Below are 16,005 nucleotides of genomic sequence, written 5' to 3' on the forward strand. Positions count from 1 at the left end.
TGGGAGCAGGAACATGAGAGAGAGGAGGAGAGAGAGAGGAGGAGGGAGCTGAGGGTTTTCGGGGAATTCCAGCTTCAACTCGCTTCATTATTTCTGAGTGATGGTTACTGGGTGACACTGAGCGTGTGTGTGTGTGTGTGTGTGTGTGTGTGTGTGTGTGTGTGTGTGTGTTGGTGTTTTGAAGGATTTTGGGGAGGGGTATTATTAAAGGATTACCCAGCTGGAATGTTAGACTACAGTACCACTCTACTGGTGTTGCATATCAAACTCCCCATGTCATCGTTTTATCTGACTGAGAAGGTCGCTGGCTATCATTTGTTTATCCTGGACCAAGAAAGCCCACTTCCTTCATTACCGAGGAGAATAAGTCCAGTTAGATGTGTTGTGTGTGTGTGTGTGTGTGTGTGTGTGTGTGTGTGTGTGTGTGTGTGTGTGTGTGTGTGTGTGTGTGTGAGATATGTTGCTATGTTATGCTTCTGAGTGGACACAGCCTGTTGCTGGTCTTTGGTAGCCTTTCATGATGAAGGAAAGGTACTAAAGAGTGGAAGCGAGCCAAGTTGTGCTGCGCGAACAACAAATTAGCTGGACCAGACCCACAGACACCATAATGTGAAAACAGCCTTAAACATTTGTCCTGGGGTTCTTGTGGACCTAACAAGTTTATCAAAAGTTCAAAGTATACAAGCAGACACAGTCGAGCTTACCTGTCCAGCCAAAATGGCTCCATGTAACCCAACACTTTATTATGGTTTCACTGTGAGTCCAGTGTTTTGATTGAAACTAGAAACAGCCTTCCCCCCGGAATGGTGGCCTGTCGACGAGGCACGGGCTCATTAAACACCAGACCAGCTGTCTCTGGGCAGAGTGGCTCAGCGTATAGGAAGAGGCCTTGGCTGATAGACACACATGGACACACACACACACTCACATGGACACACACATGGACACACTCACTCATACTCACATGGACATGCGGAAAAACACACAGTTACACGCCAGTGAAACAGTGTGTTTTTTGCAAATGTGAAGAATGCCCTCTCGTACGGGCTACACACCTCCCCCGTCTGGGGCTCTACTAACTCCTCTAGAACGCTGGCTCACCTCCCCCGTCTGGGGCTCTACTAACTCCTCTAGAACGCTGGCTCACCTCCCCCGTCTGGGGCTCTACTAACTCCTCTAGAACGCTGGCTCACCTCCCCCGTCTGGGGCTCTACTAACTCCTCTAGAACGCTGGCTCACCTCCCCCGTCTGGGGCTCTACTAACTCCTCTAGAACGCTGGCTCACCTCCCCCGTCTGGGGCTCTACTAACTCCTCTAGAACGCTGGCTCACCTCCCCTGTCTGGGGCTCTACTAACTCCTCTAGAACGCTGGCTCACCTCCCCTGTCTGGGGCTCTACTAACTCCTCTAGAACGCTGGCTCACCTCCCCCATCTGGGGCTCTACTAACTCCTCTAGAACGCTGGCTCACCTCCCCCGTCTGGGGCTCTACTAACTCCTCTAGAACGCTGGCTCACCTCCCCCGTCTGGGGCTCTACTAACTCCTCTAGAACGCTGGCTCACCTCCCCCGTCTGGGGCTCTACTAACTCCTCTAGAACGCTGGCTCACCTCCCCCGTCTGGGGCTCTACTAACTCCTCTAGAACGCTGGCTCACCTCCCCCGTCTGGGGCTCTACTAACTCCTCTAGAACGCTGGCTCACCTCCCCTGTCTGGGGCTCTACTAACTCCTCTAGAACGCTGGCTCACCTCCCCCGTCTGGGGCTCTACTAACTCCTCTAGAACGCTGGCTCATTTGTCCAGAGGAGTGCAACAGATGTCAGCACAGACTGGTCCTGCCAACACACACACACACAGGCACGCGCGCACGCGCACACACACACAGCCTACACCCTGGTCCAATGGTGTGTTGTGAGGTAACAGAGGGCAGGATCGCACCTCTGTGACTGTTGAAAAACCAGGGAGAACCTTGAAATTTTTTCTAGAAAACATTTCAAGGTTATGATGATGATGTAATGACCAAAGCCTAACCAGTCACACATTATCCTTGGCTAGACATCACATAATGTTGTGCTGCCTGCATTGTCCCTGACAAATGAACTAATAAATAAAAGAGAAACGTTTCCAGTTTTCATTACGAATCGATTGCTGCAATTAAAAAATCTCACAGCGTTCAATTATATAGCAATCCTTATCCCTGTACCTCCCTCATGTTATAAGTTAGTAACACGGGTCGTGGGGTTGTGGGTACAATGACGTTTATGGAACGCTACCCTAGACATACCCTAGAACAAGCACACACAACCCTAACATATGAAAGTCACTTGTCAGGATTCACTTAACAATCCATTAAGGATCCACTTAGTCTCCCGCGCCCCATGTATTATGTCCAGCCGAACATCTAAACCCCAAACCGATCTCTGTTAATTACAGCACTGGACGCACGCTTGATAAGACCACTAATGACAAATGTGATTTGGGGGCTTTCTCCCGAATCACATTTGTCTCTCTCTTTCTCTCTCCCTGTCTTGATTGCGTCCGGCTGTACATCACCACTTAATTATGGAGATTACTAATGTGTTTTGTGTGAAGTTAACTGTATTTCATCCCCGTTTTTGCCGTATATATAAGAGGCCTTAATTATGGGCTGTCGGTCGCCACGGAAGCTTTATCGCAGTGCTGTGATCACATGACATCCCGCCCTCGCTCAAGGTGACCAGGAAGTGAAGTCGGGTGCTGCGGGGCACAGAGAAGGAGGGGGTTATGGGTAAAAATGACAGTTGGGAGCATGAGGTGTCGCCCTGTGATTTATATTGAGAGCGTAATGACATCATATTCATCACTGAGGGCCAATAAATTAGGATCCCCTTAATGGATGTGGGGGAACGTGTGCATCCTGCCCCCCTCCCCCTCCGGAATAGACCTCCCACTTGCTCCAACGCTCCATCAGCCAATCAGGGGTGCCGCTCCATTCTCTATGGTCCCCTCGGTTACTGTTTCTTAGTGTTCACTTGTACTTCTCTCCTTCTCATAGATTCTAAATGGAAAGATCGGGCCCCCGCCATATCCCATATCCCGTCTAGTGATATCAAAACATGGGATTGGCTTGAGCAAGATGGCGGACCTGCTCCAGCGCCCATGCTTATGCCAGTGCTTTTGAATGCATGACGTAGGACTGAATGAGCAGAGACATTTTAGGTAGTAGATGATCAAAGCAGCGCAGCTTAAAATCCTGTAGTCATTAATTATAGGTTAGGCTCGTCCTACAGAGACGAGAGCCAGGCAGCGTCCGTTAGCACGCTTCGATGAGGACGGTCAAAGAGGAGCGCCTGTGGTGAGCGGTCACACATCACCGTGATCGCCACTCTGTGCTCCACTCAAACACACCAACAAGAGGCAGCCTATAATCAACAAGAGGAAGCCTATTGTCATAATTGTGTGTGTGTGTGTGTGTGCGTGCGTGTGTGTGCGTGTGTGCGTGTGTGTGTGTGTGCTGTATGTAATATCGATGTTATCACGGCAAAGACGAGCAATCACACTGACACATGGATGTTGTTAAGGATGAAAGTCGATTACACCAGGAGGATTAAGAAAGAGAGAGTGTGTCAGGTGTGTGTGTGTGTGTTTCCGTAAACGTTCACACAGCAATTAGAAGAGACAAATAGGGATGTGTTGTAGACGTTTTCATCGGTCAAAGACAGAGCAGAAGCGGTACTCTGGCCTGCTGAGATACCTGGAACAAAGCCGGGAGTATGATCGGATCAACAGCTTTTGTAAACTTGTGTTTAGATATTAAGGGAGTGTGTTAGTTATTCAACAAGCATTTGAAAACAATGGCACTTCTTGTGTGAAGAACTAACAACAATGTTGTTGTTGTTGTTGTGTTGAAACAGGAGGTCGGAGGAGGAAGTGGACATGGACAAAGTGACGGCTGCTATGGTGCTGACCAGCCTCTCCACTAGCCCATTGGTCAGGAGCCTGCCCGTCAAAGTCAGCGGTGAGTAACTCAACCAATCAACTGACGGTTTAACTCAACAATAATTTAACCAACAATTAAACCACTCAACCAGGAAACAGCATTATATGTATTCACAGACACATCATATGTTTCTACACACACATAGCAAAACATCATACATACATACATACATACATTGTATATAAACATAGATTATTACCTCCGCAATTAACTGATCGCAAAAGGCCGCAATTAATGTGATTAATAATTTTTATTTGAATTGAGTGTGCTAGGACTACACGGACGAATCACAGGCGCTTATGCTGTCTGACCAATCACATGCGTTCCCGCTGAGTACGCTGTGTGTAGCAATTTCACTGAGAAGACAGATAGCAGTAGGTCAAGACAAGTGTCACAAGAATACCTGCAGCCGTGAGTAGTGAAAAAATGAGCGAAAACGAGGTCAGTGAGTTAGTAGCAAGAAAGGGATCAACGTCTGTGATTTGGGAGCATTTTGGTTATTATATATTAATATAATATATTATATATTAATCACAATTACCATTATGAAGCAAATAATCACAATTATTCTCTTTTGTCATAATCGTGCAGCCCTAACATACACACACACACACACACACCTGCACCTGACTTAAATGGGCAGTTTGCAAGTGCAAGAGAGCGTGGCAAGGTCTGTTCTCCCGATATAAGCTATTACTTAACTTATATCTCTCTCTTTCTCTAGCTAACGAGGTACGGTATTTCCTCCTGATATAAGCCATCACTCATATCTCTCTCTGTCTCTAGCTAATGAGGTATTTCCTCCTGATAGAAACCATCACTCATATCTCTCTCCCGGCCCCCAGCTACAGTTGTGTGTCACAGAGCAGCCCCCCCCTGTAGCCAGATGAAGAGTAGTTTCTGCTTTCATCTCCTCCACCTCCCCTCTCCGATGTCCGACCCACTCCAAACTGCTGGCTGGTTCTGGATGAAAGACCAAACTTCCCCTTGATCTGCTGTAACGGAGGAAGAGAACAGGTCTTGGAAGGGAAAAGCCCTCTGTAACGGAGGAAGAGAACAGGTCTTGGAAGGGAAAAGCCCTCTCTAACGGAGGAAGAGAACAGGTCTTGGAAGGGAAAAGCCCTCTGTAACGGAGGAAGAGAACAGGTCTTGGAAGGGAAAAGCCCTCTGTAACGGAGGAAGAGAACAGGTCTTGGAAGGGAAGCCCTCTGTAACGGAGGAAGAGAACAGGTCTTGGAAGGGAAAAGCCTTCTGTAACGGAGGAAGAGAACAGGTCTTGGAAGGGAAAAGCCCTCTGTAACGGAGGAAGAGAACAGGTCTTGGAAGGGAAAAGCCCTCTGTAACGGAGGAAGAGAACAGGTCTTGGAAGGGAAGCCCTCTGTAACGGAGGAAGAGAACAGGTCTTGGAAGGGAAAAGCCCTCTGTAACGGAGGAAGAGAACAGGTCTTGGAAGGGAATTCCTCTCCAGACTCGGCTCAGTCGCCTGCTTGTTGCGTCTCTCAGAACAGGTGGTGAAGTTGGGCTTTGCGTGTGTTCAATTGTTAATAACAGTTGCATTTTTACTTCTTAACCACTAAATTCTCAGTAGCCATGTTTCCATCCACTTGTCAATCGAATTGTGTGAGGATCGCTAAAAATATGAATGCGAATGAAGCCGGTGAACGTGCGTTTCCATCTAGAGCTTTACATCGGATAAAGCATTTATGACAAAAGACTTTTATCGAACAAGAGAAAATCCGATGAGATCGACAGTACAACTTTTTGTCGATTTTCATGATTTTTAATCTAATTTTACTGTTTCCATAAGGCATTTTTAATTCAATATAACTTAATTCGCATAAAACGTGTGGATGGAAACATGGCTAGTGAAAGAAGATGTGAAACAGAACTATTGTCACCCGAGATTTGTGACTTATTCCATTTTCAAAGTTATCAGTTGGTCCCAAGGGTTAGGTCCAACGCGCTTCAGTCAAGTCTCCAATGTGAGTGTATCAGTTGGTCCCTGCTGCTGTAGATAGCAGATTCCTAGGGCCTACTGTATCTACTGGCTCTGAGTGCCTTCTGTCACGGCCCACTTGGCAGAGAGATGCTGTAGCAAGCCAAAAAAAGTTCAATAGGCTTCGTTGTCCAGGGCATGAATCCCTCTCCGCAATAAAACCCCAGTGGGAGGGTGTGTGTGTGATCCTCGTTCAGGATCCACATGGCGTTCACCATCCACATCCAAATGTTTTGGAACTAGAGACTGTTTCCACGTGTTTTTCAGTATGTATAACATTTGTTTATCATAGAAACTTGTTTTATACAGATCATGTCGACATTGGTGAATATTGGTTATCAGCCATAAAAGAAATGTTATTAAAGCATTATGGAACGAGAAGCCGTGGGATGTCACGGATATCGTCACGGCTAGCGGGAGGGGTTAGGCACGACGCGCAGTGGAGTGCCGTGGCTTCTCGTTCCATAATGCTTTTATACAACGGTTGCCACATTTATCCGTCAATATTTCAAAAAGAAAGACAATACGATCTTTAAAATGTATTTTTAATGGAACTATTTGTTAATAATTTGCGGATACTTCCGCTGAAAAAGGGACATTTGCCAGGCTACGACAATGCTACAGCACATCTTTATAAACACTGATCTGGACACTGACACGGCTACTAATGAGAGGTGGATTGATATTAAAAGATGTGCGAACATTCCATTTTAGCGTGGGGATATCGTGGTTATCACCACGGCTGGAATGCAAACTGACCAATAGAGACAATGGACCGGATCTATACCATTGTATAATATCTGTTATCGGTATCGGCCAAAATTTGCATATCGGTGCATCCCTAGTAGATGCTCCTCCTCATCCTCTCTGAGTTGGCCTTGTGGATGCGGTACCTTCTCCTCTGACCGCAGCACAGACGAGAGTAAAGGTGGCCTGGGGTCTTTCACGGTTCTCCTGGCCTTGGTCTTGCACATCTAGTGTAAATGTCCTGGAGGTGTGCTCCCCCTGTGGTACGTTCCGCGGGTCGTACCACTCTCTGCGGGGCCCTTTCTGTCCTGCATGGTGGTGCTATCGTACCAGGCAGTGGTGCTGCCAGCCAGGAGGCTCTCAGGTGTGCATGTATAGAAACCCTGAGGTTTCTGGGGGGGACACTCGTTATTACCTCAGACGTTTGAGGTGATACAGTCTCTGTCATGACTTCCTCACCGCAATGTCTGTGTATGTTGTCCATGTCCAGTCCTTAGTGATCTAGCCATCAAGGTATTTTAAGTTGTCCACCCTCTCCACTGGGGTCTCACTGATGTTTAGAGGGCTGTAGATCCTCTCCTGCCTCCTCCCATAGTTCATCAGCATCTCCTTTGTCTTACTGATGTTCAGGTGGAGGTTGTGGTCCTGACGCCACCTAGACAAGCAGCCCACCTCCTCCAGGCAGGCCTTCTCGTCGTTGTTGGAGATCAGGCCTTCCACAGCTGTGTCATCAGCAAACTTGAGGATGGAGTTGGAATTAAGGGTGGCTATGTGGCCGTGTGGCAGAGCTGGTTGATGTTGCTAGGGAAAGGGATGTCTGGGGCCCCCTGCTGGAACTGCTGCCTCCGTGACCCGACCCCGGATAAGCGGATGACGGTGGATGGATGGATATTCGGCCGTATGTGTACAGGGAGTGCAGCTGTGGAGACAAAAAAGCCATCGAATGATCATAAACTTGGCGGAACAAGTATAGAGCTGTGAGAGTTACTGGCAGCCCTTCACTCCTGCCTCCTCCTGGTTGCGGCCATCTTGCTCCCCTTCAAAGTAAAAGCTCTCCCCTTTTATCCAGCCCTTCCGGGTCACGGGGCAAACCACATCGGTGACGTACATTTAATCAAATACATGGTCAGATATCATTCAACTGCACATCAAGCAAGCCAGAAACATTCATGAACCCACTAATTCTAAATGTGGGATTTTATGTAAATAACTAACCAAAGCAAAGTAAATACCCCTCGGCTTATTCAAGACCTGAGATCTAACAGCACTCATAAATAAATAACGTCTCTTAAAGGGAAATGACATGTCCATAACACTTCTAATATATTAAATATGCTAAATATTTCTCCCTCCATCCTTCCCTTCCCTCCATCTCTCCCTCCCTCTCTCCCTCCCTCCATCCTTCCCTCCTTTCCTCCCTCCCCCCATCTTTCCCTCTCTCCCTCCATCCATCCTTCCCTCCCTCCATCTCTCCCTTCTCCCTTACTCCCTCACTCCCTCCCTCCATCCTTCCCTCCCTCCCTCTCACCCTCCATCTTTCCCTCTCTCCCTCCTTCCCATCCCTCCCTCCTTCCCTCCCTCTCTCCCTCCCTCCAGAGGGTCTGAACGGCTCGTGGAAGGAGGGTGGGGGTGGTGGCAGCTTCACGGCCTCCAGCTACAGTAGCAGCGGCGGCTACTGGAGCTGGAGCGCGCCCAGCGACCAGTCCAACCCCTCCACGCCCTCGCCGCCGCTCTCCGCCGACAGCTTCAAGCCCTTCCGCACGCCCGGCGTGACGGGCCCGCCCCCGGACGACGCCCTCCTGGATGACCAGGACGGCAGCAGTCTGCTGTTCGACGAGCCAATCCCACGCAAGCGCAAGGTAAAGCCCCGCCTCATTCGGGTTAAGTCACCGTTGACCTATTTAAAGTACTTTTTTTGTTGCAAAGCCTCGATATACACACTTCACAAACGAAAGGAAGAGGGAGAAGAGAGTAGGTTCAATATCCATAGTGATGCTCAAATGGATATTATTGGATGGTGGATGCTGATGGATTGACAAGGTAGAATTTGGGTTAGGGTATCCATGTTCCCTGTCACCACAGTGTCTCGCATGTCTCTCTCTCACACACACGCACACACACACACACACACACACACACACACCGGAGGAACCCCTGTCTATCCTCATATCCACGTTGTTGTCAGCCCACCATGTCCGTTGCCCTCACCCCATCACTCTCACTCATTGGCACGGATGGATAGTCCTCCTTTGGCCCTCGCTCTTATCTGGGGAGCGGAGTGCCAGTGCTCTTTTGTTTCTCCCTCCTCATTCGCTGTCACCCTCCCCCTTTCTTCCTCTCCCCCTCCTCCTCCTCCTTCTCCTCCTCCTCGTCCTCCCCCTCCTCGTCCTCCTCATCCTCCTCTTCTGAACATCCATCCCTGCTCTTTATCTTACTTCCCGGCTGCGCCACGCCGCACCTGGCTTCTCTATTAAGGATTTGAATATCTTCAACATAAAGATTTCCGCGGGCTCTCGCTCTCTCTCCCTTTCTTTACTTTCTCCTCTAATCAATAACGTCTCTGGCAGCCACTCAGAGGCACGGCTGCACTAATTGGATTCTAATCCGAAAGAAGAGAGGGATAAGGGGGGGGGGGCAGAGGGTGAAAGAGAGAAAACAAATAAGAAGAAAGGGTTTAAAGTCCAGCTGAAACGGACGTTTGATATCATCTAACTTCCATAGTTCCAAACAAGCTTCTCTGTCTTTATTGTTAAAAGAATGCAGCCATTTCATGTTCACAAAAATAAATCACAGTTCATTTTAGTTAAGTGTTTTTTCAAGTTTAAAATGATGTTGCGTCATCACTGGCCTGGGTACTCTTCACTTTCGCAGTCAGTCATTTGTCATGCTAGAAGTGCGTTTTGCAATTTGCTATTTATGATACAGTATTAAGTGCCACCATCACTGCTGCCACTGCCCTCACCCATGTAGACCTTTGCCAACCCCGCAGGGCCCCCCCAACATAGCAAATCCCCATTTAACCGCTGACAAAAGGTACTAAAAAACATCTAAAAATGACCTCTAGCTAGCTATTCTTGTCAGCTTGAGGGGATTTTGTTTTGTTTTCCTCCCCTCACACGCACACGCACACACACACACACACACACACACACACACACACACCAGTCAGCCACACTTTTCTTGTCTGGATGACAATAGTCCCCATGGGTCTCCTTTTAATTAAGTGTGTGTAACTGGAAAACACGCACCACAAGCGATAATGCAAGCGAGTGAGTGCAGTATGTGCATGTGTGTATAGTATGCATGTGTGTGTGTGTGTGTGTGTGTGTGTGTGTCAGGAGAGAAAAACAACAAAAACAGAAAATAACTCCTCGACAGCTATTATAGAAGCATGTGGTGATGGACAAGAGAGCGTACATATCTGAGGGTTGGGGGGGTATTAGAGAGCTGAGGGGTATTGGGGTATTAGAGAGCTGTACATATCTGAGGGGTAGGGGGGGGCGGTATTAGAGTGCTGTACTTATATGAGGGGTAGGGGGGGTATTAGAGAGCTGAGGGGTAGGAGGGTATTAGAGAGCTGAGGGGTAGGAGGGTATTAGAGAGCTGTACATATCTGAGGGTTGGGGGGTATTAGAGAGCTGAGGGGTATTGGGGTATTAGAGAGCTGAGGGGTAGGGGGGTATTAGAGAGCTGAGGGGTATTGGGGTATTAGAGAGCTGAGCGGTATTGGGGTATTAGAGAGCTGTACATATCTGAGGGGTAATGGGGTATTAGAGAGCTGAGGGGTAAGGGGGTATTAGAGAGCTGAGGGGTAAGGGGGTATTGGAGAGCTGAGGGGTAAGGGGGTATCAGAGAGCTGAGGGGTAAGGGGGTATTAGAGAGCTGAGGGGTAATGGGGTATCAGAGAGCTGAGTGGTAAGGGGGTATTAGAGAGCTGAGGGGTAATGGGGTATCAGAGAGCTGAGGGGTAAGGGGGTATTAGAGAGCTGAGGGGTAATGGGGTATCAGAGAGCTGAGGGGTAAGGGGGTATTAGAGAGCTGAGGGGTAATGGGGTATCAGAGAGCTGAGGGGTAAGGGGGTATTAGAGAGCTGAGGGGTAAGGGGGTATTAGAGAGCTGAGGGGTAGGGGGGTATTAGAGAGCTGAGGGGTAATGGGGTATTAGAGAGCTGTACATATCTGAGGCGTAGGGGGGGGGGGGGTATTAGAGAGCTGAGGGGTAATGGGGTATTAGAGAGCTGAGGGGTAAGGGGGTATCAGAGAGCTGTACATACTGTATCTGATGGTCAGCGGGGGTCTTGACCATGGCGCTGAGTGCCAGTTCCCGCCCGGAAGAGAAACGCTGTAATCACTAGCCATGTTTCCATCCACTTGTCAATCGAATTGTGTGAGGATCGCTAAAAATATGAATGTGAATGAAGCCGGTGAACGTGCGTTTCCATCTAGAGCTCTAAATCGGATAAAGCATTTATCACAAAAGACTTTTATCGAACAAGAGAAAATCCGATGAGATCGACAGTACAAACTTTTTGTCGATTTTCATGATTTTTAATCTAATTTTACTGTTTCCGTAAGGCATTTTTAATTCGATATAACTTAATTCGCATAAAACGTGTGGATGGAAACATGGCTACTGACACACATGTCCTGGAGTGTGTGTTCAGTTTGGAACAATAAACAAGTGTTTATTTATTATTACTGTTAAGGAATCAGTTTTAAAGTGCCCCATCTGGTTTCAACGTGTTCTTAACAGTTGATAACTGTTTCATGTGCGTACATGTGTGTGTGTGTTTGTCTGACACAGAACTCGATGAAGGTGATGTTCAAGTGTCTGTGGAAGAACTGTGGGAAGGTGCTGAGTACAGCCGCCGGGATCCAGAGACACATCCGCACTGTTCACCTGGGGTACGTACTGTAGCACACACACACACACACACACACACTCACACACACACACACACATACACAGACACACACACACTCTCTTTCACATTCACAGGCAGCCCTGCTAGCGGTTTAGTTGAACTTCTGACTCCCTCTGAGAGGCCTCTCTCTCCGTCTCTCTCTGACTCGCTCTCTCTGTCTCTCTCTCTGTCTGTCTTTCTATCTCTCTCTCTCTCTCTCTCTCTGACTCTCTCTGTCTCTCTCTCTGTCTGTCTTTCTATCTCTCTCTCTCTCTCTCTCTGTCTCTCTCTCCGTCTCTCTCTGACTCTCTCTGTCTCTCTCTCTGTCTGTCTTTCTATCTCTCTCTCTCTGTCTCTCTCTGTCTCTCTCTGACTCTCTCTCTGTCTCTCTCTCTGTCTGTCTTTCTATCTCTCTCTCTCTCTCTCTCTCTCTGTCTTTCTCTCTGTCTCTCTGTCTGTCTTTCTATCTCTGTCTCTGTCTCTCTCTCTCTCTCTCTCTCTCTCTCTCTCTGTCTGTCTTTCTATCTGTCTCTCTCTCTCTCTCTCTCTCTCTCTCTGTCTCTCTCTGTCTCTCTCTGTCTGTCTTTCTATCTCTCCCTCTCTCTCTCTCTCTCTCTGTCTCTCTCCGTCTCTCTCTGTCTCTCTCTGTCTTTCTCTATCTCCCAGTTCAATTCAATATGCTTCATTGACATGAATGTTAGGTAAGCAATATTGACAAAAAAGTGTCAAGAATTAAATTCAATAATAACATGAGAAAGCAAATTAAGTATACAATGAATTAAGTAAATTAAGTAGATTAACAGATAGAAAAATAGGTCATAAAATAGGTCAATAAAGAGACAATTAACAAAAGATATGTTCATACAAAATCAAATGTATCAAATGTCACATGTAAAATAAATAAATAATATAAATGAACAAACAAACAAAAAAGATCCCCATGCAGTAGAGGAGTAAATGAGAAGGCAAAGTGTGCTGAGGGGAGATTAACTACAGCTGTTATGTGTTGTTGTGCTGGTTTTCTCTTAGGCTGTGACATGCACTCACATATCTGGCTGCTTCTATAGCGCTGACACTATGTTCTCCATGTTGCATTTTTGTCTGGACAGAGAGTGTATCAACGTTTTTGAGTTTACATTTAGTTTTTGTAAATAACTTTGTTCAAGTTTCCTCATAAATTCTACATTGTAGAAGGAAATGTTGCTCTGTCTCCAGAGGTCAGTCTCAGGACTCTTCTCTATCAGGGGAGGGTCAGAGGTCAGTCTCAGGACTCTTCTCTATCAGGGAAGGGTCAGAGGTCAGTCTCAGGACTCTTCTCTATCAGGGGAGGGTCAGAGGTCAGTCTCAGGACTCTTCTCTATCAGGGAAGGGTCAGAGGTCAGTCTCAGGACTCTTCTCTATCAGGGGAGGGTCAGAGGTCAGTCTCAGGACTCTTCTCTATCAGGGGAGGGTCAGAGGTCAGTCTCAGGACTCTTCTCTATCAGGGGAGGGTCAGAGGTCAGTCTCAGGACCAGCTGGCTGAGGGGACTCCTCTATGTTCCCCTCTTGGCTTTGTAAGGCTTGTTGATGGTAAGATGGGGGGATGAGATTAATATAAAATTGAATGGCTCTTTTTTGAATGTCAGTTACAGTAGAAGTGGGAATTGACCCAGTTACGCTCTGCATGCATTGTTTGGAGTATTTTTATTTTTTTTTACTTTTAGAATGTATTTACAGAATTTAGTGAAGGGTTTCAATTTGATCTTTGTCCCAATTAGAAAATTCCTGGTTAGCCAATGGACCCCACACCCCACTACCATAGGAGCATATTGTTTGAATTACTGATTTGAAAATTTGAATATTAATGTGAATTGATTTTCGGATGGTATAAAAAGCCCTTTTTGCCTTTTCCCTCATTCACGGCCGCATTGAAGCTCTCTATAGAGAGAGTTTCAATCCTAGATATGTGTAAACGTGGGTATGTTCTATGGTGGGCGAGCCCAGTATAAACTGAAGTTGGTTTCCCTGACATATGGACCTTTTGTGGAATACTGTGATCTTGGTCTTTGTCATGTTAAAGGAGAATGCTCGTTTTTGACAACCTGGACCTTATTTACGGCATATTATAAGACGTTTCACTCTTATGCGCACAGCGTTGCTCCAGCACGCTGTGCGCATGCGTGCTGGAGCAAGTGGGGAAGCTATTTCGTTTCTAAAGACATTTCTAAAGATCATATTACAGAGACGTGAAAAACCACAACAAGCCCTCGCTCTATGTAAGCACAACTAGCGATTCATAAAGACAGATTGATGAAAACAACTGTTTCGCGGCAGAAAATAGATTTTTTAGAAGCTGCATTCTCGGTGCCCCATCCGCCGCCATTACATGGATATACTTGGCTCGCGCTGGATTTTAAATTTCTACTACAGGCCTCCGAATTACACCAAAGTTATCTCGGTGAGTCAAACGTCTTATAATATGCCGTAAATAAGGTCCAGGTTGTCAAAAACGAACATTCTCCTTTAACTGTCAGGGCCCAGGTCTGACAGGACTGCTGCAGATGGTCCAGGAGCTGCTCTGGTCCCTCCTTGGAGTTGGACAGCAGCACCAGGTCATCTGTGTTGTTGAGGGTGAGGCCAGGAGCTGATGAGTCTTCCAATGTTTTTGCCAATTCATTTAATATTGAATAGTGTTGGGCTAAGACTGTTGCCTTGCATCACTCCTTAACTATCATCATTTTTGACTGCATATTTATTGTTCAGGTACGTGGACATCATATGTTTTCCCTCCCACCCCACCTTCTAATAACTGAAATAGGAGACCTTCACGCCTAATTGAAGACCTTTTCAAATTCCACAAAGCAGGAGAATATTTTAGATTTGATTTGATTTACATGTTTTTCTATGAGGGTGTGGAGGGTGTAAATGTGGTCAATGGTTCGGTGGTTTTGTAGAAATCCAATTTGGCTTTTTCTCAGGATGTTGTGATGATGGAGAAAATCCTGTGGTCTCTTGTTAATAATTGAGCAGGACATCTTTCCCAGGTTGCTGCTGACACATATTCCTCTATAATTATTAGGGTCAAATCTATCCCCATTTTTAAAGATGGCTGTTATTAGACCTTTGTTCCAGATATCAGGGAAACAGCCCACACTTCATGTTCATCATATTGAATAATTTCTCCCTATTCTTCCTCCTTCCGACTCTGTTTGTCTTCTGTCAGTCTCTCTTTATCTCCCTCTCTGTCTCTTCTGTCTCTCTGTCTGTCTCTCTCCCTCACTCTTCATCTCCCTCCCTCTCTCTCTCTTTCTCTCTCTCTCTCTTTATCTCCCTCCCTCCGTTTCTCTCTCTTCTGTCTCTCTCTGTCTCCCTCCCTCCCTCCCTCTCTCTCTCTCTCTCTCTCTCTCTTTATCGCCCTCCCTCCCTTTCTCTCTCTTCTGTCTCTCTCTTTCTCCCTCACTCCCTCTCTCTCTGTCTCTCTCCCTCACTATCTCCCTCTCTCTCTCTTTATCTCCCTCCCTCCCTTTCTCTCACTTCTGTCTCTCTCTCTCTCCCTCATTCTTTATCTCCTTCCCTCTCTCTCTCTCTCTCTCCTTCCCTTCCTCCCTCCCTCTCTCTCTCCCTCATTCTTTATCTCCCTCCCTCTCTCTCTCTCTCTCTCCCTCTGTCTCTCTCTCTTTATCTCCCTCCCTCTCTGTCTTTCCCGCTCCTTCATTTGGGATTGTCAAAACAGACACACATTACCCTCCCAACACTGACCTTCAGTTAGAGCACCACTTGTGAACTCTGACCTCAAAACATCTCTTTAGGTTTGATGGGTGAGAGTCTGGTCTGTGACAAAAACGTCCCAGAAACCAACGCACTTTTGATCAGATTTATTGCAAGCTTACAGGTAGTCCCCCCCCCCACAGAGTTGAGGATCAAAGTACGAAGATACAAGCAGAGACAGTTTCCTCTAGAGTAGCGAATAAGCTAGTGTGTGAGCTCATGCGTTGCCTCATCTTGGTGGATAAGCCTCCCCTTCATATAATTCTGGGCCTACTACCAGCTGTGCTCTTCTGCTCATTAAAAGTATCTGCTATACTCTGCTCCCACCTCAAACCTGGCCTCCCGTCTACTACATCTTCCCTAACCCTGTTTTATTCTTGGTTCTGTCCACTCTGTCCTTTCTATGACCTTTCACTGCTTACACCTACACACACACACACACACACACACACACACACACACACACACCTACACACACACACACACACACACACACACACACACACAACTCTTATTTTAACTGCTTCTCAGGCTCTATCAATCTACAGTATACTGCAAAAATACAATTGTTAGAAATACTTTCTGGAAGCTATAAAACAACAACAAAACAAACAAACATCTATATTTATCACACGGT

The 16,005-nt window shown here is 46.9% G+C and overlaps 1 protein-coding gene across 1 annotated transcript in view; it reads left to right on the top strand.

Annotated features, from left to right (window-relative positions):
- znf704 (zinc finger protein 704) overlaps nucleotides 1–16,005 on the top strand; it is a gene marked incomplete at its 5' end in the record, with an annotated part of 57,562 nt that overhangs the window by 32,881 nt on the left and 8,676 nt on the right. The window contains 3 exons of the mRNA XM_084454879.1: nucleotides 3,890–3,993; nucleotides 8,315–8,577; nucleotides 11,522–11,622. Of these exons, the coding sequence (XP_084311005.1) occupies nucleotides 3,890–3,993; nucleotides 8,315–8,577; nucleotides 11,522–11,622 (468 nt within the window). The remainder of the gene's footprint in view (nucleotides 1–3,889; nucleotides 3,994–8,314; nucleotides 8,578–11,521; nucleotides 11,623–16,005) is intronic.

This window comes from Borostomias antarcticus, assembly GCF_949987555.1.
Source record: "Borostomias antarcticus genome assembly, chromosome: 21".
Lineage (NCBI taxonomy): Eukaryota > Metazoa > Chordata > Actinopteri > Stomiiformes > Stomiidae > Borostomias > Borostomias antarcticus.